Genomic DNA, 25,384 nt, shown 5'->3' on the forward strand with positions numbered 1-25,384 from the left:
TTATACGATGAAATGGATTGAACTAACAGTGATCAGAACTGCTTGTATATTTTTATTTATTCCGAGAAAAATATCGACTCTATCGAAATTTTGCAAGAAACTTTTTTGCTCCATTATTGAATGGGAAACCATAAGAGAATTTATTTTTCGAAAATCTATCCCACGAAAAGAAAATCATAAGGGGTTGTTATTTTCCAACCGTAATAATAAAGTTATGAGATCTAAAAAAATTCTGTGAGTAACATCTACTTATTGCTTCATATTATGTACAGTTTTATAAGTCAGAGTGAGTGTTTTTTGAAACCCGCACAAAAAATTAAAAACTGTCAACTCGTCATTGCCTTCCAAAGGCTGTGTCTTGGGAGGTCGATTTCGAAAAAAATTTATAGGAACTACCCTTGCTTATTTTCATCGAGGAATCATCTCCCTAAGTCCTTCACATTTGTTTACAGACACCCTGTATAATTATTGGGAATTACTTATATATTTTTTTCAGCAGCCCCTTTAAAATGGCACCTGGGAAGCAACTTTTTTCTCAGAAACCACAACACTGTCATCTGCTCAATTTTATCTCTGTTAGTTTTCTGTTTCATATTCACAATTTATAAATTCGAATTCAGTATAAGAAATATCAGTTGTTATAAAGAATAATTCTAACAGGAATGCTTCATCACAGTTTTATCGAAAAAATGTATATACACCATAATTTTTTTTTATTTGCACGAGTATATGGAAAAATATATAATGAAACAACAGAAGGAATATCTCCAGAAATATAACTCAACATTTGCTATTCATCTTTGTTTTCAATAAAATAATTTTTTCTATACTTTATCTGTATCTTTTTATTTGTTTCTAATCGGAACACACACTAAAAAAAGCTGCGACAGTGAAATCCATTTTCTAGTCAGTTTGTTCTATATCAACATTTTTATGTTGATCAAAAACGAATTCATATTTCCAAATGAATGCTCAGAAAGTATAATCCATAATTACTCAACAGACAAATATGGAATCCAGTAATTGGAACAGTGGAACACATGGAAGGTGTTGTTTTAATGATTAATCAATATTTCCAATTGATGGAAATAAAAAAGATTCAAAAGTTATTATATATTATTTCAGAGACTTATATTGAATATAACAATGGTACCTAATGAAATATGTGTTGTACAGAAACCAATAGGATTTTCGCCAATTTAACAATGAGATATTTTTATTGGGTAACTTTCCACTTCATTAAAAAAAAAGAAGAAACAATAATTATGGGAACAAATTATCAGAAAAGTTAAGCTTGCAAAATCAAGATACGCTAGCGCATCTGACAAGTGATTCCTTTACTAACAGTACAGTCATAGAAGAGAAGGGGTAACTACCACTCCGAAAGGCTGGCAGGTAGAAAAAGTAAATTAGATAGGGGTAGCTTTCTCATTTTATACCGATACTTTGAAGAGTAAAGTGCTTGTCTCATTGTCAAATTTGAAGTTTCGTGTTGTGTTTTGTGCATATATCTGAAAATGGTGAGTTGAATTTCATTTAAAATAGTATTGAGAAAGTAGTTTTAGAGTTTGACTAAACATTTGGCTCTGAAAGTACCTAACCACTTATTGCAGACAAAATATTCCAGAAATTTTTCTTGAAATTAATTTATTACTGCGATTGTTTATCCCTAGGAATAGATGTCGAAATTTGACTGATCTTTTTGATCTGATAGAGACAAATATGTTCCAGAAATATTTCGAAAATTGTCCATAATTCTAATTTTCTTGTTTCGTTTGTTTATCTCCAGAACATTTGAATTTTATTGAAATATTCCGAGAATAATATGGAACTGCAGATAGTATTATTTGGATGTTGGAATTTGTAATGGGTCGTTTTGAATGGATCTTTTAAAATCAATTTTTTGTTCATAGTTATGTTATAATTTATATTTTTGTTTCAGACGACCAAAATCTCGAAGAAGAATGGGATCAGCAAACCGAAAATTTCCATTAATTTAACAAAGGTGGCAATTTCCACTTTAGAAACCTTAAAAGCAGGAAATTTGAGAAATGTGGTTGTTGTCGGAAACTTCATTGAAAATAAGGCGAGTCTGCTGAAAGAGCTAAAAAATTTATCAAGCCCACCGAACAGTTCAGCAACGAAGAAAAAGTCTCCAGGCCTTCTCAAAGAAAAACTGGAGAAGGCATTACGTATGAAGAGTATTTTAGAAGAGGCTGTACAAGGGGATGCAGAAAAGGCGCATAACGAATTGGCAGAATTATGTGAAGAGAGGAAGAAGCAAGTTGAATTCAGGCATCACAATTTTATATCCACTACTTCTCCCCTTGCTGCGTCTACTTATAATTGCCCAAATCGCAGAAGAAAAGGAAAAAAGAAGCACAGAAAAAATAGTGGAAAAAACTTAACTGACAAATGATTTTTCGTGATAGGTTTTTATTTGAATTGTAAATATGTAAATAATGTATTTGAATTGATTGTACATATATTGTTCTGTATTATTCATAGTTTTATAAATAAATTTTATATGAAAAATGATTTTTTTTCACGAATTCTAAAACTACCCAACAAACACAATATACAGCAACTGTACAAATACTGCACTACAAATGCCACCAGAATGCAGCACAGAGATTGCTGTACTGAAACTGCACAGTTTCTGTATTGATAATTCTGCATTTTCAAAACGCAGTTTTTGATGTACAGTAACTGCACAGTTTCTGTATTCATAATTCTGCATTTTCAAAAAGCAGTTTGTGATGTACAGTGACTGCATAGTTTCTGTATTGATAATTCTGCATTTTCAAAACGCAGTTTTTGATGTGCAGTAACTTCACAGTTTCTGTATTGATAATTCTGCATTTTCAAAACGCAGTTCTTGATGTACAGTAACTGCACAGTTTCTGTATTGATAATTCTGCATTTTCAAAACGCAGTTCTTGATGTACAGTAACTGCACAGTTTCTGTATTGACAATTCTGCATTTTCAAAACGCAGTTTTTGATGTACAGTGACTGCATAGTTTCTGCATTGATAATTCTGTATTTTCAAAATGCAGTTTGTGATGTACAGTGACTGCATAGTTTCTGTATTGATAATTCTGCATTTTCAAAACGCAGTTTTTGATGTACAGTGACTGCACAGTTTCTGTATTGATAATTCTGCATTTTCAAAACGCAGTTTTCGATGTACAGTCACTGCACAGTTTCTGTATTGATAATTCTGCATTTTCAAAACGCAGTTTTTGATGTACAGTGACTGCACAGTTTCTGTATTGATAATTCTGCATTTTCAAAACGCAGTTTTCGATGTACAGTCACTGCACAGTTTCTGTATTGATAATTCTGCATTTTCAAAACGCAGTTTTTGATGTACAGTGACTGCACAGTTTCTGTATTTGCAATTCTTCATTTCAAAAATGGAGTATTTGATAGTTAATAATAGAATCTAGAATAATAATTCATAGGAATTCCTAAAACTTAAACATATACCTTCTTCAAGAAGTTGAAAATTCGATTATGAAGGTTAAAGAGACATTTCATAAACAAATTTAATTCAATAATTGAAGACTCCTTTCATTATCAAAATATGGATTATACCCATGGTAGAAGAATACTTCATCTCACCATGGTGGTACCAGAATTAGCCAAATGATGGCATCACTGCTCTTGACGGTTGCGATCATAGGGTAGCATACACGTCTATTGCGGTGTAGCATACGCCAAACGATGGCGCCACCGGCGACGCATTACTCTAAATCCTCTACGTAACCGGCGTTTATAGCAGGCACGAACTACGCTGCTTTCGGCGATTGTCGTAGGTAACTCCTAGGGTTCATTAACCTACTATCACACCCAAGAGCAGGCCATTCCTCATATAGCGTGAACTCACCCCCGCACTTACCGCCAAAATATCAAGTGAAATTGAATGTTTCCGATTTACAGAATAGATTTTCTATTTTCTGTTTATAACTAGGAAACTTTGCTACATAGAATATTGTTTCGTAATTGCAAGTTTCGGTATAATTTTTACATAGTGACTGCTACATTTAAAGTGCAGCTTACTGTATAGTTTGATTAGTTTGAGCACAGTATAAAATACAGCTAGCTGTACAGTTTTTGCACTTAACTGCTGCATTTGAAGTGTAGCTTGCTGTACAGTGTTTGCTCAGTGACCACTGCATTTAAAGTGCAGTTTGCTGTGCAGTTTTTGCAAAGTGAATACTGCATTTAAAGTACAGCTTGCTGTACAGTTTTAGCACGTCACTGCTGCATTTGAAGTGCAGCTTGCTGTACAGTGATTGCAATACCATCGCTGTTTTTGAAGTGCAGCTGTGGCTGTATGTCGAATGCAGTTTGTACTGTACAATAACTGCACAGTCCACCGGGACATATACGGTCCTTTTTTGTGCAGTTATTGCATTACCGTCACTGCAGTCAATTGAAGCAACGAAGTACAGTTTTTGTACAGTGACTGCATTTCAGTGTTTGCTGGGCTCCGTTCATTACCAAAATATGGATTATACCCATGATAGAAGAATACTTCATCGCACCATGGTGGTACCAGAATTAGCCAAATGATGGCATCACTGCTCTTGACGGTTGCGATCACAGGGTAGCATACACGTCTATTGCGGTGCAGCATACGCCAAACGATGGCGCCACCGGCGACGCATTACTCTATGTCCTCTATGTAACCAGCGTTTGTAGCAGGCACAATCTACGCTGCCTCGACGATTGTCGTAGCTAGCTCCTATGGTTCATTAATCTCCACCCCTAAGAGTAGGCTATGTCTCAATTAGCGTGAAGTCACCTTTGCGCTTACCGCAAAAATGCTAAGTGAAATTGAAAATTTCTGATTTGCAGAATAGATTTTCTGTTTATAACTAGGAAACTTCTCTAATAGAATATTGTTTCGTAATTGCAAGTTTCGATATAGTTTTTACACAGTGACTGCTACATTTAAAGTGCAGCTACTGTATAGTTTGAGCACAGTGTCTATTGTATATAAAATACAGCTTGCTGTACAGTTCTTGCGTGAACAAACTGCATATAAAACACAGCTAACTGTACAGTATTTGCACAGTGACCACTGCATTTAAAGTACAACTTGCTGTACAGTTTTAGCACGTAACTGCTGCATTTGAAGTGCAGCTATCTGTGCAGTTTTTGCAAAGTGAATACTGCATTCAAAGTACAGCTTGCTGTACAGTTTTAGCTGCATTTGAATTGCAGCTTGCTGTACAGTGGATTGCGATGCCATCGCTGTTTTTGAAGTGCAGCTGTGGCTGTATGTCGAATGCAGTTTGTACTGTACAGTAACTGCAAAGTCCACCTGGACATATACGGTCCTTTTTGGTGCAGTTATTGCATTACCGTAACTGCAGTCAATTGAAGCAACGAAGTACAGTTTTTGTACAGTGACTGCATTTCAGTGTTTGCTGGGTAATATATGAAATAATATCAAAATTGATCAATTGAAGTTGAAGCTTTATTTTTGGTATTCATCGAGTCTAAGTAGCTTCTCTGGAAACCAAAATATAATTTATTGACTAATCCTTATTTGAAAATTTTGAGTTATTAGGTGTCATTTCAAATATGTATCGAAAACATTGTTCTCTCTTGCAAATCAATTAAGATTTAAATTTTCGCAAAAAAAAATTCAGCCCTATGCCTCATGAAATAAGATATAAATGCCTCAAAAAGATGTGAATCATTGCGATTTAATTCGTCATATATAATCGAAATTTCAAAGATTAGTCATTGAGGTACACATTATAATAGAATAAATTCGAGAAGGCATGTGAATGTATACAAGAAAAAATGCTCTTGCAGGTAAGTAAGGGAGAAATTCGAAAAGAAAAATATACTATTCAACAGTACGAGAAAAGATACTTTTTTGAATATACATTCTCTTAACTTTAGGGATTGCTCAATTATTAAGATTATACAAAAAAAAAATTAGGAGCAAAACATCCAAATAATTTTTTCTATGAAGTATAAAAGATATGTTGACCTTTGCGGATTTTTTTTTTTGAATAAGTCATATTTGATTATAATATTCCTGAAAAAATATAATGGCTCTGTATAATAAGAACTGAAAATGAAAATTCATGGAAACTATTCAAAATAAATTGAAGTATGCAGTAATGAAATTTAGGAATTCCTTTCGAACTGACAGAAAGTTTTTCTTTGTTTGGATTTATGATTCCAATTAGTGATATGCTTCAAAGGACCCAATATTGTTCCTTCATATTACCAGAGTACCTGCTGAAGTAATAAAAGTATTAGTGATTCCCAGAAGTTATTCGAATGCGTTATCAGCACCATTGAGAAAATAATGCATCCCCCAAGGTGGTTAGATACTTGTTCAATAAACATGAATACCCAGCTGAATGAAAAGAAGTGGCAAACGAATACTGATGAAGACATTGACTGATTTCATTTTTCTTACTTTCATTTTATTTGGATTGAACCAAAATGTCTGAATTCAATATTTCTAAAAACAACCGTTAATTTATCCATTCAAGAAATTAATTCACCTGAGTTGTTGATATAGTTGTTTTTTTTATTTATTAATTTCTCAATCGGTGAATCGAAAGAATGTTGATAAATTGTTAGTTGTTACCATACACAACTTGGATTTGATTTTTAAGTTGAGGACATGAAAATGAAAAGACATGGATGAGATCAAAATATTTCCAAAATTTTGGGATTCATTATTTTGTGAATATTGTAGCGTTCATTAATTACAGTACTGGAAGAAATATCTCTGTTCCCGATTTTTATTTCGATGTTATACACACATTTTTTTAAGCTTATCACTTTGCCAAAGTATCACAACTAAATTCAGCATGCAAAAATATTTATTGATCTTATCGTGTACTTTGTGAAATAAGGAATTGAAATTCGACGATTCGTTTAAGAATTGGATAGGGCATACACATTCTGAAGGTATAGCTAAAAAGCGAACAATTTAGACACTTTATTTCCGACTTTCGTTGAACAAAATCAGATATAAAATATAATTCCGAATTGGAACGTTTCAAAACGAAGAGAAAAATATGAGATAATCAACGTATTAATCATCTCAAAACCGATCAGTTCAAGCACAGTAGTATAATAAAAAATATCGTATAGTTCTGAGCTAAATAGGTATAGAAGAAAATTTGGACGCATATCGGTTTCATTCAAAATTTTCGTAAATCAACTATAATTTTCAAAGTCGATAACTAGTTAAATATACATCTAATGATTCAATATTGTATGTACATCTATAATTCTGATGTTAAGCACAGATCTGAAGCTTTATCTGACATTTCGCAGGGGCTGTTTATTGAAAGTCAGGCAAGTAAAAGTTGCAAAATTTTAGGAACATACTTCAGCGTATACCAAAACTTTGAAGAGAGAAGTTCAAAATATATTGTTGGCAGTGTACCACTTCAAAATCCTAAGAAGTTCTTCTTGTCAATATGAAAGTGGTGAATCGAAATTTGTATATAAATATCTATATCACATTAATAATCAAATGAATTCAGTTTTTCCTTTATTTCTGTTATCAATTTCTGAAAAGAAAAATATACTATGCAACAATAAGAGAAAAGATACTGAATGCTTTTTTTCAATATACATCCTCTCAACTTTAGGGACTGCTCATTTATTTCGATTTTACAAAAAAAAAATTAGAAGCAAAACATCTGAATAATTTTTTCTGAGAATTATCAAAGATATGTTGATTTTTGCGGATTCTTTTCTGAATAAGTCATATTTGATTATCCTATTCCTGAAAATATATAATGGCTCTGTATAATAAGAACTGAAGGACCCAATTTTGTTCCTTCATATTGTCAGAGTACCTGCTGAAGTGATAAAAGTATTAGTGAATACCAGAAATTATTCAAATGCGTTATCAGCACCATTAAGAGAATAAAGCATCCCTCAAGGTGGTTAGATACTTGTTGTTCAATAAACATGAATACCCAGATGGATGAAACGAATTCAAAAACGAATACTGAAGACGTTGATTGATTTACTTCTCCTATACAAAAATCTCTCAGTAATATTTGTATGGTTTAAATGTAGGTTGATACATATAATACGTATAATGAGTTTTTCGAATAAAGTGAAATTGATGTGAAAATATGAACATTCGGGATTATTCAAATCCGAATTCGCATTCATAGACAATGGTAAGTTTTTTACAAAAGTGTTAAAAATTCCAAACTAAACTTCGAATGAACTATTTTTCGACCCCAGCGAGCGTTGACATTTGAAATTCAGCCGATGAGCAAACTCAGTTTTTAAAGCATTACATTGCTTTTATTGAAGCACATAAAACTACTCTGCTCCCTTGTGACAGCGTTGAAGGCTGAACTGATATAATAAAACACAGAGTATAAATGAGCAGCTGTTAGAAAATTTAAGGGATGATTCCATGTCAAAAAGTGTGAGTTTTTCATTAATTTATTTTGAACATTCCATTTCCAGGACACTGACACAGCTAAAGATGATTAAAAAAAGCAATTTTCAATTTTTTTTTCAGAAACCAGAAAACTGAGATTTATTTTATGCCATTTTGATTTGGGATAGTTTATCGTTTTTCGAAGAATGAACAAAAAACTCCCCATAGTAAAATTGACTGAATTTCAGTATAGGCATAATAACATATGCAAATTTAACAGCTTGCTCCTTCGTTAGATTGCTAAGCTGAATTATAATCGTAATGTTATATTATTTAAGATTATCTGTTTTTTTTAACGACAATCTCTGTGGAGCAGTTTTGTGCAGCAGTTGAGAATTGTATGTTGGATATAAACAGGTCGAGGATACATATAATTTTCAACCATCTATAGTAGTTTTATCAAACCAACCGATCTTTCAAAAGCAAGAATAAATATGAATAAAAAGTTAACACTAATTAGTAAGTATATAATATCTGACTTTAATACTGGGAACAATTTGTCACTGTAATTCTGGGAAAGATTTATCTGTGTGGCACTAATTATAAATTACGGTTTATATTATCATCCGTATTATATAATAATGAAAACTCCTTCAGGTATTTGGATAGTTTGTATATTAATCGATACTCCTTTTTACATAAACACCGACGTTTCGGTATCAAATCGGACCTTTATCAAGGATTAATGATTTCACAGGAATCGAGTCATCACAACAAAATATATCAATCTGTTTCACCGAATGCTTCTTTTAAAATGATCGCACATATAGTTTTATTGCTTCACTTATATATTATTATTCACTATAGTATTTATTTTATTTTGGTCATTCATCAAAATAATTTCCTTCTAGAGTGATACAATCAGTCCAACGTCGCTTTAAAATTTCGATGCCTTTTTGCAATTCTGGAAAATATTTATCATTTTGTAATTCTAGAAACAATTTGTAATGTAGCAAAAATGATAAATTTGAACTCCGCCGTTTACTACATCATTGCAGGAGAGTGGGGGTTCGCGCGTAAACTGCCAAATGACAGGTAGGTACTTGAAGGGAAAAATTCAGGTACATATTTAAATTCTATTCGTATGGTTCGATGAGTGAAGTTGATCATATTTTTCTTGAAGTTGAAGTTGGAAATGAACTTTTGTGTCCTGTGAAAACAAATTTGGTGAGTTGAATTCAATTGATTAATTTCATCTTTTTATTCTTGGGATACACAAAAATAAATTTCTTTACAACTCTTTCCTTTATCATTTCAAACGTTTATTTCTAGAATTTTCACATTCTATCAAATAATATGTGAATGATGGAAAATAATATTTTTACTTCGTTTATTTCAGTCTTTGGAAATTTCGAAAATGTCTTGCTGGGAAACATTCATCCTACCAACGAAGATAGCACTGTCCACCGTTGAAAAACTTGAGTACTGCCAAGAGGACGACCTTCAAAAATTGGTGGTGATAGAAAACCTAATGAAACAAAATGAGAGTGTCCAGAGACGTGTAGAAGACATCAGATATTATGCCAGTACTGAATCGAAAAACATCATCGATTCAAACGAAAAATTGGCGATTCTAACAAAAAAATTGAATAATGCCCGAATTATAAAGCAAATTTTGGAAAATACCGCCCGGGGGACCAAAAGTAAAAAATCATCGGACATGGAAATCGCGAAGTTATGTGGAATCAACAGAATGAAAAGGAATAACAGATATTGCAAATTCAAACAACCTCTATCACACCTTGCCGTTCACGCAAATACACATTTGCACCGCGGAATCAAGAGAAAAAGAAATGAATAGTTCCCTGATTCATGAAAATTCTTGTGAATAATTGTATATATCTAAAGTAAGTGTAGAATCATTTCGCTATTAATTTTAAGTGTTGTGTACATATATTTTAGTTTTTGAATGAAAAACAAGCATAAAATATGAGTAATTTCATTTTCCACTTTTTTTAAAAATTTAAATAATCATTGAGTTTTGTTGAAGCGGCAAATGTATTCATGAATATTCAAGCTTTGACATAGTGAATTATACTAGGTGTCTGTTAACAAATGCGAAGGACTTACGGAGATGATTCCTATAAATTTTTTTCGAAATCAACCTCATCCCTTCCAAGATACAGTTTTTAATTATTTTACCGGTTCTAGAAAACACTGACGTCCAGTTTCATAATCAAATTCAAAGTCACTTTGAGCTTAAAGCTTCCTTTAGTGTCATTTTTATTAGGGTTAAAGAAAGCTTTAGAATTAAAGCGACTTTAGGTTTGATTATGAAACCGGCCGTTAGTCATAAAACTATACATAATATGAAGCACTGAGTAGATATTACTTACACACTTTTTTTAAATCTCATAACTTTATTATTAGGGGTTGAAAATAACAACTCCTTATGATTTTCCTTCAAAAATTGTTTTCGTGAGATATATTTTCGAAAAACAAAATTCTCTAATGGTTTCCAATTCAATTTTGGAGAAAAAAAGTCTCTTGCAGAATGTCGATACAGTCGATACATTTCTCGGAATAAGTAAAAACTTACAAGCAGTATGCGAAGGTGTATGAAGCAGAGAGTTGATGCATGTATTTTAGCGTGAGGTAGTCATTATATGGAATACTTATACGATGAAATGGATTGAACTAACAGTGATCAGAACTGCTTGTATATTTTTATTTATTCCGAGAAAAATATCGACTCTATCGAAATTTTGCAAGAAACTTTTTTGCTCCATTATTGAATGAGAAACCATAAGAGAATTTATTTTTCGAAAATCTATCCCACGAAAACAATTCTTGAAAGAAAATCATAAGGGGTTGTTATTTTCCAACCGTAATAATAAAGTTATGAGATCTAAAAAAATGCTGTGAGTAACATCTACTTATTGCTTCATATTATGTACAGTTTTATAAGTCAGAGTGAGTGTTTTTTGAAACCTGCACAAAAAATTAAAAACTGTCAACTCGTCATTGCCTTCCAAAGGCTGTGTCTTGGGAGGTCGATTTCGAAAAAAATTTATAGGAACTACCCTTGCTTATTTTCATCGAGGAATCATCTCCCTAAGTCCTTCACATTTGTTTACAGACACCCTGTATAATTATTGGGAATTACTTATATATTTTTTTCAGCAGCCCCTTTAAAATGGCACCTGGGAAGCAACTTTTTTCTCAGAAACCACAACACTGTCATCTGCTCAATTTTATCTCTGTTAGTTTTCTGTTTCATATTCACAATTTATAAATTCGAATTCAGTATAAGAAATATCAGTTGTTATAAAGAATAATTCTAACAGGAATGCTTCATCACAGTTTTATCGAAAAAATGTATATACACCATATTTTTTTTTTATTTGCACGAGTATATGGAAAAATATATAATGAAACAACAGAAGGAATATCTCCAGAAATATAACTCAACATTTGCTATTCATCTTTGTTTTCAATAAAATAATTTTTTCTATACTTTATCTGTATTTTTTTATTTGTTTCTAATCGGAACACACACTAAAAAAAGCTGCGACGGTGAAATCCATTTTCTAGTCATATTGTTCTGTATCAACATATTTATGTTGATCAAAAACGAATTCATATTTCCAAATGAATGCTCAGAGAGTATAATCCATAATTACCCAAAAGACAAATATGGAATCCAGTAATTCAAACAGAGGAACACATAGAATAAGGTGTTGTTTTAATGATTAATCAATATTTCCAATTGATGGAAATAAAAAAGATTCAAAAGTTATTATATTCTATTATTTCAGAGACTTATATTGAATATAACAATGGTACCTAATGAAATATGTGATGTACAGAAACCAATAGGATTTTCGCCAATTTAACAATGAGATATTTTTATCGGGTAACTTTCCACTTCATTAAAAATAAAGAAGAAACAATAAGTATGAGAACAAATTATCAGAAAATTTAAACTAGCAAAATTAAGATACGCTAGCGCATCTGACAAGTGATTCCTTTACTAACAGAACAGTCATAGAAGAGAAGGGGTAACTACCACTCCGAAAGGCTGGCAGGTAGAAAAAGTAAATTAGATAGGGGTAGCTTTCTCATTTTATACCGATACTTTGAAGAGTAAAGTGCTTGTCTCATTGTCAAATTTGAAGTTTCGTGTTGTGTTTTGTGCATATATCTGAAAATGGTGAGTTGAATTTCATTTATAATAGTATTGAGAAAGTAGTTTTAGAGTTTGACTAAACATTTGGCTCTGAAAGTACCTAACCACTTATTACAGACAAAATATTCCAGAAATTGTTCTTGAAATTAATTTATTACTGCGATTGTTTATCCCTAGGAATAGATGTAGAAATTTGACCGATCTTTTTGATCTGATAGAGACAAATATGTTCCAGAAATATTTCGAAAATTGTCCATAATTCTAATTTTCTTGTTTCGTTTGTTTATCTCCAGAACATTTGAATTTTATTGAAATATTCCGAGAATAATATGGAACTGTAGATAGTTTTTATTTGGATGTTGGAATTTGTAATGGGTCGTTTTGAATGGATATTTTAAAATCAATTTTTTGTTCATAGTTATGTTATAATTTATATTTTTGTTTCAGACGACCAAAATCTCAAAGAAGAATGGGATCAGCAAACCGAAAATTTCCATTAATTTAACAAAGGTGGCAATTTCCACTTTAGAAACCTTAAAAGCAGGAAATTTGAGAAATGTAGTTGTTGTCGGAAACTTCATAGAAAATAAGGCGAGTCTGCTGAGAGAGCTAAAAAATTTATCAAGCCCACCGAACAGTTCAGCCACGAAGAAAAAGTCTCCAGGCCTTCTCACAGAAAAACTGGAGAAGGCATTACGTATGAAGAGTATTTTAGAAGAGGCTGTACAAGGGGATGCAGAAAAGGCGCATAACGAATTGGCAGAATTATGTGAAGAGAGGAAGAAGCAAGTTGAATTCAGGCATCACAATTTTATATCCACTACTTCTCCCCTTGCTGCGTCTACTTATAATTGCCCAAATCGCAGAAGAAAAGGAAAAAAGAAGCACAGAAAAAATAGTGGAAAAAAACTTAACTGACAAATGATTTTTCGTGATAGGTTTTTATTTGAATTGTAAATATGTAAATAATGTATTTGAATTGATTGTACATATATTGTTCTGTATTATTCATAGTTTTATAAATAAATTTTATATGAAAAATGATTTTTTTTTCACGAATTCTAAAAATAATATATGAAATAATATCAAAATTGATCAATTGAAGTTGAAGCTTTATTTTTGGTATTCATCGAGTCTAAGTAGCTTCTCTGGAAACGAAAATATAATTTATTGACTAATCCTTATTTGAAAATTTTGAGTTATTAGGTGTCATTTCAAATATGTATCGAAAGCATTGTTCTCTCTTGCAAATCAATTAAGATATTTAAATTTTCGCAAAAAAAAATTCAGCGCTATGCCTCATGAAATAAGATATAAATGCATCAAAAAGATATGAATCATTGCGATTTAATTCGTCATATATAATCGAAATTCCAAAGATTAGTCATTGAGGTACACATTATAATAGAATAAATTCGAGAAGGCAGGTAAGTAAGGGAGGAATTCGAAAAGAAAAATATACTATTCAACAGTACGAGAAAAGATACTTTTTTCAATATACATTCTCTTAACTTTAGGGATTGCTTAATTATTTAGATTATACAAAAAAAAATCAGGAGCAAAACATCCAAATAATTTTTTCTATGAAGTATGAAAGATATGTTGACCTTTGCGGATTTTTTTTTTGAATAAGTCATATTTGATTATAATATTCCTGAAAAAATATAATGGCTCTGTATAATAACAACTGAAAATGAAAATTCATGGAAACTATTCAAAATAAATTGAAGTATGCAGTAATGAAATTTAGGAATTCCTTTCGAACTGACAGAAAGTTTTTCTTTGTTTGGATTTATGATTCCAATTAGTGATATGCTTCAAAGGACCCAATATTGTTCCTTCATTTTACCAGAGAACCTGCTGAAGTAATAAAAGTATTAGTGATTCCCAGAAGTTATTCGAATGCGTTATCAGCACCATTGAGAAAATAATGCATCCCCCAAGGTGGTTAGGTACTTGTTCAATAAACATGAATACTCAGCTGAATGAAAAGAAGTGGCAAACGAATACTGATGAAGACATTGACTGATTTCATTTTTCTTACTTTCATTTTATTTGGATTGAACCAAAATGTCTGAATTCAATATTTCTAAAAACAACCGTTAATTTATCCATTCAAGAAATTAATTCACCTGAGTTGTTGATATAGTTGTTGTTTTTATTTATTAATTTCTCAATCGGTGAATCGAAAGAATGTTGATAAATTGTTAGTTGTTACCATACACAACTTGGATTTGATTTTTAAGTTGAGGACATGAGAATGAAAAGACATGGATGAGATCAGAATATTTCCAAAATTTTGGGATTCATTATTTTGTGAATATTGTAGCGTTCATTGATTACAGTACTGGAAGAAATATCTCTGTTCCCGATTTTTATTTCGATGTTATACACACATTTTTTTAAGCTTATCACTTTGCCAAAGTATCACAACTAAATTCAGCATGCAAAAATATTTATTGATCTTATCGTGTACTTTGTGAAATAAGGAATTGAAATTCGACGATTCGTTTAAGAATTGGATAGGGCATACACATTCTGAAGGTATAGCTAAAAAGCGAACAATTTAGACACTTTATTTTTTATTTCCGTCTTTCGTTGAACAAAATCAGATATAAAATATAATTCCGAATTGGAACCTTTCAAAACGAAGAGAAAAATATGAGATAATCAACGTATTAATCATCTCAAAACCGATCAGTTCAAGCACAGTAGCATAATAAAAAATATCCCATAGTTCTGAGCTAACTAGGTATAGAAGAAAATTTGGACTCATATCGGTTTCATTCAAAATTTTCGTAAATCAACTATTATTTTCAAAGTCGATAACTAGTGAAATATACATCTAATGATTCAATATTGTATGTACATCTATAATTCTGATGTTAAGCACAGATCTGAAGCTTTATCTGACATTTTGCAGGGGCTGTTTATTGAAAGTCAGGCAAGTAAAATTTGCAAAATTTTAGGAACATACTTCAGCGTATACAGAAACTGACCCAATATTGTTCCTTCATATTGTCAGAGTACCTGCTGAAGTGATAAAAGTATTAGTGAATACCAGAAGTTATTCAAATGCGTTATCAGCACCATTAAGAGAATAAAGCATCCCTCAAGGTGGTTAGGTACTTGTTCAATAAACATGAATACTCAGCTGAATGAAAAGAAGTGGCAAACGAATACTGATGAAGACATTGACTGATTTCATTTTTCTTACTTTCATTTTATTTGGATTGAACCAAAATGTCTGAATTCAATATTTCTAAAAACAACCGTTAATTTATCCATTCAAGAAATTAATTCACCTGAGTTGTTGATATAGTTGTTGTTTTTATTTATTAATTTCTCAATCGGTGAATCGAAAGAATGTTGATAAATTGTTAGTTGTTACCATACACAACTTGGATTAATTTATTTTGAACATTCCATTTCCAGGACACTGACACAGCTAAAGATGATTAAAAAAAGCAATTTTCAATTTTTTTTTCAGAAACCAGAAAACTGAGATTTATTTTATGCCATTTTGATTTGGGATAGTTTATCGTTTTTCGAATAATGAACAAAAAACTCCCCATAGTAAAATTGACTGAATTTCAGTATAGGCATAATAACATATGCAAATTTAACAGCTTGCTCTTTCGTTAGATTGCTAAGCTGAATTATAATTTTTCTGAATCTACTAACTCTAGTTTAAATGTCATGCATCGTAATGTTATATTATTTAAGATTATCTGTTTTTTTTAACGACAATCTCTGTGGAGCAGTTTTGTGCAGCAGTTGAGAATTGTATGTTGGATATAAACAGGTCGAGGATACATATAATTTTCAACCATCTATAGTAGTTTCATCCACCCAACCGATCTTTCAAAAGCAAGAATAAATATGAATAAAAAGTTAACACTAATTAGTAAGTATATAATATCTGACTTTAATTCTGGGAACAATTTGTCACTGTAATTCTGGGAAAGATTTATCTGTGTGGCACTAATTATAAATTACGGTTTATATTATCATCCGTATTATTTAATAATGAAAACTGCTTCAGGTATTTGGATAGTTTGTATATTAATCGATACTCCTTTTTACATAAACACCGACGTTTCGTTATCAAATCGGACCTTTATCAAGGATTAATGATTTCACAGGAATCGAGTCATCACAACAAAATACATCAATCTATTTCACCGAATGCTTCTTTTAAATTGATCGCACATAGTTTTATTTCTTCACTTATATATTATTATTTACTATAGTATTTATTTTTTTTTTGGTCATTCATCAAAATAATTTCCTTCTAGAGTGATACAATCAGTCCAACGTCGCTTTAAAATTTCGATGCCTTTTTGCAATTCTGGAAAATATTTATCGTTGTTATTCTAGAAACAATTTGTAATGTAGCAAAAATGATAAATTTGAACTCCGCCGTTTACTACATCATTGCAGGAGAGTGGGGGTTCGCGCGTAAACTGCCAAATGACAGGTAGGTACTTGAAGGGAAAAATTCAGGTACATATTTAAATTCTATTCGTATGGTTCGATGAGTGAAGTTGATCATATTTTTCTTGAAGTTGAAGTTGGAAATGAACTTTTGTGTCCTGTGAAAACAAATTTGGTGAGTTGAATTCAATTGATTAATTTCATCTTTTTATTCTTGGGATACACAAAAATAAATTTCTTTACAACTCTTTCCGTTATCATTTCAAACGTTTAGTTCTAGAATTTTCACATTCTATCAAATAATATGTGAATGATGGAAAATAATATTTTTACTTCGTTTATTTCAGTCTTTGGAAATTTCGAAAATGTCTTGCTGGGAAACATTCATCCTACCAACGAAGATAGCACTGTCCACCGTTGAAAAACTTGAGTACTGCCAAGAGGACGACCTTCAAAAATTGGTGGTGATAGAAAACCTAATGAAACAAAATGAGAGTGTCCACAGACGTGTAGAAGACATCAGATATTATGCCAGTACTGAATCGAAAACATCATCGATTCAAACGAAAAATTGGCGATTCTAACAAAAAAATTGAATAATGCCCGAATTATAAAGCAAATTTTGGAAAATACCGCCCGGGGGACCAAAAGTAAAAAATCATCGGACATGGAAATCGCGAAGTTATGTGGAATCAACAGAATGAAAAGGAATTTATTTATTTATTTATTTATTCAATGAACGGTATAAAACCTTTTACAAAAAAAAAACAATGAAAATTACAAAATCATCAACTATTTCTATTATTCAAAAACATTACATAATAGAAGAAAAAAAATCACAGTGTTATGAGATGCCTTAAATCTAACCTCAATCCCGAGACCGACCGATGAAATATATCGAGACCCAAGGAATCTACAACATTGGTATTCCGCATCATTCTGGAAACTGGAGAATGAAAGCAGTAATCAGTTCTCGATAAGGCAGGTCTAAACAGATCGAATCTCTTGACCAATCTCGAGGGAACATATAAATTGAACTGGGATAGAAGTTCAGGAGAATACAAAAGTCCTCGAAACAGTTTACAGACAAAAATGACATCTGCATGGAATCTTCTTGTTCTCAAGGATGATAGTCCAAGCTGGTCCCGCAAACGACTCGCAGAGAAAGACATAAAAGAATATTCGCCTCTTCTGATTGCTAAATATTTGAGGAATTTGTTCTGTACTTTTTCGATAAGAAGGCTGTCCACGGCAGTGTAGGGGGACCACACGACGGATGCGAATTCCATATTTGGTCTTACAAGAGTGACATATAGGTATTGTAGTGTCTCGCTGCTGAAATCTCTAGTACTTCTGAGAACAAATCCCAAAGTTCTTAGGGACGTTGAAGTAATCATTTGGATATGAGGCTTGAAAGTCATCTCTCTGTCATATGAAATACCTAAGTCTTTGACAATAAATGCTCTCTCGATGGGTTGCCGTCTAATGAAATAGTGTACTGTTATAGGGAATTCTAAACGAGAAACAGTCATGAACTTACATTTATTGATGTTAATTGTTAGACGATTGGCTGCACACCATTCCTCAACAGCTCGCAGAACCGACTCCAAAGCCTCAACGTCAGCCATCGATTTAACCGAAGTGAAAAGCTTCAGATCATCTGCAAATAATAAAAATTTGACAAAACGGATGACGAGTCCTATGTCGTTAATGAAAATCAAGAACAACAAAGGCCCCAGGTGACTTCCCTGGGGAACGCCAGACGTGACAGAAACCGGAACTGAAAGCGTGTTACCTAACTTCACGAACTGGAATCTGCCCGAGAGATAAGAACTCAACCAGAAATAAAATCTTCCATGAAAACCAAATGACGCAAGCTTCCTCCCCAGAATCGAGTGCGACACCCTGTCGAACGCCTTAGCGAAATCAGTATACACAACCTCGACCTGCCCGTGATTTCCCAAGGCCTCAAGAACAAACTGAACGAAGACAAGTAGATTGGTCTCAACACTTCTACCCCGAAAAAATCCGTGCTGCTCAGGAATAATTTTATCATAACATCTAGACTTTATTTGATCATGAACAATAGACTCAAACAACTTAGGGATGGCACTCAGTATGGTTATTGGTCTATAATTAGAAATATCCTCCTTAGAACCCGATTTGTGAACAGGCTTGACAAACGCAGACTTCCAAGAAGTCGGGAAAATTCCATCATTCAAGGATTTATTGAATAAAATTTGAAGCGGAAGAGCAATGGTTTGCTTACATTTCTTCAAGAGTAACACTGGAATATTGTCGGGTCCAGATCCTTTATTCACATCGAGAGATTCAATGCTATTCAACACATGTTCAACATGAATCACCGGGACAGAAATCATGTCTTCGGAATCGTGATATGAGTTGTCAGTGGATTCGCTGGAAATATTCAGATCGCTCGGAATATAGACTGACTGAAAGAATTTACCGAAAGCATTGGCTATATCTTTTTCGGTATGAAAATGATCATCCCCATAACACATAACACCTGGTAAATTAGTATCGGATTTCCTAGCATTCACATAGTTCCAAAATTTTAGATTCTTCGCTCTCCTTGACAAAATTATCATAGCATTCTTTAGTCAAATTCTTACATTGCGATCTGAGGCTACAAAATTTCAAGTAATCATCCCATGTGTTTGAAATCTTATATTTCCTATGAGCTATCTTCTTACGAAAAATCAAATCTTTCAATTCACATGAGAACCATTTGGGAAAATTTGACAATTTGATTTTGATTTTAGGAACAAATTCCTCTATAGCCTCGTATATAAGAGAGTAAAAAGCTTCAACCTGAGAGTCGACACCCGCATCAACTGCTCCAAGCATTGCAGTCCAATCAATGGAGGACATGTACTCATTGAGTCTGTCATAGTTTGCGGATTTGAAATTTTTTTTTATTTTTTATTTTATTTCGAATTAACGTGTCTCGACATCGAGATCATTGACACGAGGTACAGTACATATTAACTTATTCTAAATATAAATCTAGTTATTCGGAGCTTGAAGAACTAACATTTGAGAATTCATATATTATTGTAAAGTTGACATTTTTTGAGAAATTTAAGAGTTAATTCAATTTGATTTTGTGAATTGAGGATATTTCCAAGATTCTCTCTCAGCCCAAGTCGTCGTCGGTCATCTCCGTAATATGGGCAGATACATAGTAGGTGTTCAACAGTTAGACGGGTATTGTGACAGTGTTCGCATTTGGGCTGATTTTCTGAAGACATCAGATAGCTGTGGGTTAGCTTGGTGTGGCCTATTCGAAGTCTTCTCACTACGGTTTTGTCTTTTCTGCCCAAACTAATTTGTGGTGGATTATGTATTTTGGGTTGTATCATATGTAGTCCAGTGCTAGCTCCTTCCCATTGGACTTGCCATTCCTGTAAGGATCTCAGCTTTATGGCATTTTTGAGGTCTGTATGAAGTTGGATTTGGTGATTTGTAGGAATTTTGAAAGAAAGTGCCGGATGATGAACATCCAACTTCGACAGGATATCATCAGCAGCATCGACTCTCAGGAATTCGGAACTCGAGAAAACTAAATCTAGCATTCTGCAATTTATATTAAGAATAGTATTGTTCTGATACAGATTGAGAAAGCTGAAAGTCTCTAATAAAACTTCAGAACGCTGACAAAAACCCGATTCAATATTCAAGCACATGTGGTCATTAGACCAAGTAGTATTGGGAAGATTAAAGTCACCCACAATAAATATTTCATCTGGTCCAAACCGATCAACAGCAGCTTCAATGTTTTCACAGTGATAGTCGTAGATACACACTGGCGACTTGGGTGGTATATACGCTGAAACGAACAAAAACTTCCTACACCCGATAGACACAACAACGAGAACATCTTCGACCGACATCTGCACACGGGGTACGCACTGAACAGAGAAAATCTTCTTTATAGCTATTAAACAGCCACCACCTTCAGTTTTTTCACTGGTTGATGTAGATCGATCAGTTCTATAAATATTGTAGTTCCTCAACTGCAGCTCCAGGTCACCAATAGAATCGTTCAACCAAGTTTCTGTGATTAAAATTATGTCATATGATGAGATGTATACGTTTTGCATGAAATCTGCGAACTTGGTACGCAGACCTCTCACATTTTGATAGTAGACAGTTAGATGATCAGACCTTAAGGACTTGGCTGGCTGCGCATACCGTAAGGCAGAGTGCGATGATTTTTTGAGAGGGGAACGGTCCTTGGATTTCCTCGAACATAACGAATCGTTATGTCCTTCTCTCCTCTGGACTTCCTTTCCTCCAGTTCCTGTCGTAACCGTGACAAATGTTCCCTCTGCTTTAATGTGAGATCAGCCCTCACTCGGACGGGCTCAAATTTACTTTTGCTCTTCAGAACCTTAAGAGCATCTTCGGAATCCTTAAAGGATACCTTGATGGACAAGAGGCCGTCATCTTTGCTACCGCCAACACGCGTGGTACGGGCAATCTTAACTTCCGGAAATACTTTAGACACCATGTCCTGCACCATCTTATTATCCTCCCGTACCGGTCCAGTCATCGAGACACCGTAAAACATCACGTTTTTCGCTCGGAGTCTACGCTCATCCAGCTCTGAATAAAATTCCACAGCAGAGCAAACCCCGCTGGTGCCTCCAGATGGCGCAGAAGGAACCATCTCAAGCCGATCAGCCCGAGAGCCAAGGCTGAACATGTCCTCCTTTACAGCAGAAATTTCCTCCGATAACTTATTTCGGATAACAGATATTGCAAATTCAAACAACCTCTATCACCCCTTGCCGTTCACGCAAATACACATTTGCACCGCGGAATCAAGAGAAAAAGAAATGAATAGTTCCCTGATTCATGAAAATTCTTGTGAATAATTGTATATATCTAAAGTAAGTGTAGAATCATTTCGCTATTAATTTTAAGTGTTGTGTACATATATTTTAGTTTTTGAATGAAAAACAAGCATAAAATATGAGTAATTTCATTTTCCACTTCTTTTAAAAATTTAAATAATCATTGAGTTTTGTTGAAGCGGCAAATGTATTCATGAATATTCAAGCTTTGACATAGTGAATTATACTAGGTGTCTGTTAACAAATGCGAAGAACTTACGGAGATGATTCCTAAAAATTTTTTTCGAAATCAACCTCCCTTCCAAGATACAGTTTTTAATTTTTTTACGGGTTCTAGAAAACACTGAGTCATAAAACTATACATAATATGAAGCACTGAGTAGATGTTACTCACACACTTTTTTTAAATATCATAACTTTATTATTAGGGGTTGAAAATAACAACTCCTTGTGATTTTCCTTCAAAAATTGTTTTCGTGAGATAGATTTTCGAAAAACAAAATTCTCTTATGGTTTCCCATTCAATTTTGGAGAAAAAAAGTCTCTTGCAGAATGTCGATACAGTCGATACCTTTCTCGGAATAAGTAAAAACTTACAAGCAGTATGCGAAGGTGTATGAAGCAGAGAGTTGATGCATGTATTTTAGCGGGAGGTAGTCATTATATGGAATACTTATACGATTAAATGGAATGAACTAACAGTGATCAGAACTGCTTGTATATTTTTATTTATTCCGAGAAAAATATCGACTCTATCGAAATTTTGCAAGAAACTTTTTTGCTCCAGTATTGAATGGGAAACCATAAGAGAATTTATTTTTCGAAAATCTATCCCACGAAAACAATTCTTGAAGGAAAATCATAAGGGGTTGTTATTTTCCAACCGTAATAATTAAGTTATGAGATCTAAAAAAATTCTGTGAGTAACATCTACTTATTGCTTCATATTATGTACAGTTTTATAAGTCAGAGTCAGTGTTTCTTGAAACCCACACAAAAAATTAAAAACTGTCAACTCGTCATTGCCTTTCAAAGGCTGTATCTTGGAAGGGAGGTCGATTTCGAAAAAAAATTATAGGAACTACCCTTGCTTATTTTCATCGAGGAATCATCTCCCTAAGTCCTTCACATTTGTTTACAGACACCCTGTATAATTATTGGGAATTATTTATATATTTTTTTAAGCACCCCCCTTAAAATGGCACCTGGGAAGCAACTTTTTTCTCAGAAACCACAACACTGTCATCTGCTCAATTTTATCTCTGTTAGTTTTCTGTTTCATATTCACAATTTATAAATTCGAATTCAGTATAAGAAATATCAGTTGTTATAAAGAATAATTCTAACAGGGATGCTTCATCACAATTTTATCGAAAAAATGTATATACACCATAATTTTTTTTATTTGCAAGAGTATATGGAGAAATGTATAGTGAAACAACAGAAGAAATATCTCCAGAAATATAACTCAACATTTGCTATTCATCTTTGTTTTCAATAAAATAATTTTTTCTATACTTTATCTGTATTTTTTTATTTGTTTCTAATCGGAACACACACTAAAAAAGCTGCGACGGTGAAAGCCATTTTCTAGTCAGTTTGTTCTATATCAACATTTTTATGTTGATCAAAAACGAATTCATATTTCCAAATGAATGCTCAGAGAGTATAATCTATAATTACTCAACAGACAAATATGGAATCCAGTAATTGAAACAGAGGAACTCATGGAAGGTGTTGTTTTGATGATTAATCAATATTTCCAATTGATGGAAATAAAAAATATTCAAAATTTATCATATTCTATTATTTCAGAGACTTATATTGAATATAACAATGGTAATGAAATATGTGATGTACAGAAACCAATAGGATTTTCGCCAATTGAACAATAAGATATTTTTATTGGGTAACTTTCCACTTCATTAAAAATAAAGAAGAAACAATAAGTATGGGAACAAATTATCAGAAAAGTTGAACTAGCAAAATTAAGATACGCTAGCGCATCTGACAAGTGATTCCTTTACTAACAGAACAGTCATAGAAGAGAAGGGGTAACTACCACTCCGAAAGGCTGGCAGTTAGAAAAAGTAAATTAGTTAGGGCTAGCTTTCTCAATTCTCATTTTATACCGATACTTTGAAGAGTAAAGTGCTTGTCTCATTGTCAAATTTGAAGTTTCGTGTTGTGTTTTGTGCATATATCTGAAAATGTTGAGTTGAATTTCATTTATAATAGTATTGAGAAAATAGTTTTAGAGTTTGACTAAACATTTGGCTCTGAGAGTACCTAACCACTTATTACAGACAAAATATTCCAGAAATTGTTCTTGAAATTAATTTATTACTGCGATTGTTTATCCCTAGGAATAGATGTAGAAATTTGACTGATCTTTTTGATGTGATAGAGACAAATATGTTCCAGAAATATTTCGAAAATTGTCCATAATTCTAATTTTCTTGTTTCGTTTTTTATCTCCAGAACATTTGAATTTTATTGAAATGTTCCAAGAATAATATGGAACTGCAGATAGTTCTTATTTGGATGTTGGAATTTGTAATGGGTCGTTTTGAATGGATCTTTTAAAATCAATTTTTTGTTCGTAGTTATGTTATAATTTATATTTTTGTTTCAGACGAGCAAAATCTCAAAGAAGAATGGGATCAGCAAACCGAAAATTTTCATTAATTTAACAAAGGTGGCAATTTTCACTTTAGAAACCTTAAAAACAGGAAATTTGAGAAATGTAGTTGTTGTCGGAAACTTCATTGAAAATAAGGCGAGTCTGCTGAAAGAGCTAAAAAATTTATCAAGCCCACCGAACAGTTCAGCCACGAAGAAGAAGTTTCCAGGCCTTCTCAAAGAAAAACTGGAGAAGGCATTACGTATGAAGAGTATTTTAGAAGAGGCTGTACAAGGAGATGCAGAAAAAGCGCATAACGAATTGGCAGAATTGTGTGAAGAGAGGAAGAAGCAAGTTGAATTCAGGCATCACAATTTTATATCCACTACTTCTCCCCTTGCTGCGTCTACTTATAATTGCGCAAATCGCAGAGGAAAAGGAAATAAGAAGCACAGAAAAAATAGTGGAAAAAAACTTAACTGACAAATGATTTTTCGTGATAGGTATTTGAATTGTAAATATGTAAATAATGTATTTGAATTGATTGTACATATATTGTTCTGTATTATTCATAGTTTTATAAATAAATTTTATATGAAAAATGATTTTTTTTCACGAATTCTAAAAATAATACATGAAATAATATCAAAATTGATCAATTGAAATTGAAGCTTTATTTTTGGTATTCATCGACTCTAAGTAGCTTCTCTGGAAACGAAAATATAATTTATTGACTAATCCTTATTTGAAAATTTTGAGTCATTAGGTGTCATTTTAAATATGTATCGAAAGCATTGTTCTCTCTTGCAAATCATTTAAGATATTTAAATTTTCGCAAAAAAAAATTCAGCCCTA

The 25,384-nt window shown here is 32.7% G+C and overlaps 3 protein-coding genes across 3 annotated transcripts; all 3 read left to right on the top strand.

Moving 5' to 3' along the window:
- Nucleotides 1-1,313: 1,313 nt before the first annotated feature.
- LOC123310160 lies at nucleotides 1,314-2,476 on the top strand. The gene is made up of 2 exons (XM_044893570.1): nucleotides 1,314-1,520; nucleotides 1,943-2,476. The coding sequence occupies exons 1-2, from the start codon at nucleotides 1,518-1,520 to the stop codon at nucleotides 2,417-2,419; spliced, it is 480 nt and encodes a 159-aa protein (XP_044749505.1). The 5' UTR covers nucleotides 1,314-1,517; the 3' UTR covers nucleotides 2,420-2,476.
- Nucleotides 2,477-9,288: 6,812 nt separating this feature from the next.
- On the top strand, nucleotides 9,289-16,051 carry LOC123309580. Its single transcript, XM_044892766.1, has 4 exons — nucleotides 9,289-9,627; nucleotides 9,800-10,207; nucleotides 13,037-13,378; nucleotides 16,025-16,051. Exons 1-4 carry the CDS (start codon nucleotides 9,553-9,555, stop codon nucleotides 16,049-16,051), a joined length of 852 nt encoding a protein of 283 aa, XP_044748701.1. The 5' UTR covers nucleotides 9,289-9,552.
- Nucleotides 16,052-16,903: 852 nt separating this feature from the next.
- LOC123309581 lies at nucleotides 16,904-17,610 on the top strand. Its single transcript, XM_044892767.1, has 2 exons — nucleotides 16,904-17,201; nucleotides 17,374-17,610. Exons 1-2 carry the CDS (start codon nucleotides 17,127-17,129, stop codon nucleotides 17,608-17,610), a joined length of 312 nt encoding a protein of 103 aa, XP_044748702.1. The 5' UTR covers nucleotides 16,904-17,126.
- Nucleotides 17,611-25,384: the final 7,774 nt, after the last annotated feature.

Source organism: Coccinella septempunctata, chromosome 3, assembly GCF_907165205.1.
Source record: "Coccinella septempunctata chromosome 3, icCocSept1.1, whole genome shotgun sequence".
NCBI classification, from domain to species: Eukaryota; Metazoa; Arthropoda; class Insecta; order Coleoptera; family Coccinellidae; genus Coccinella; species Coccinella septempunctata.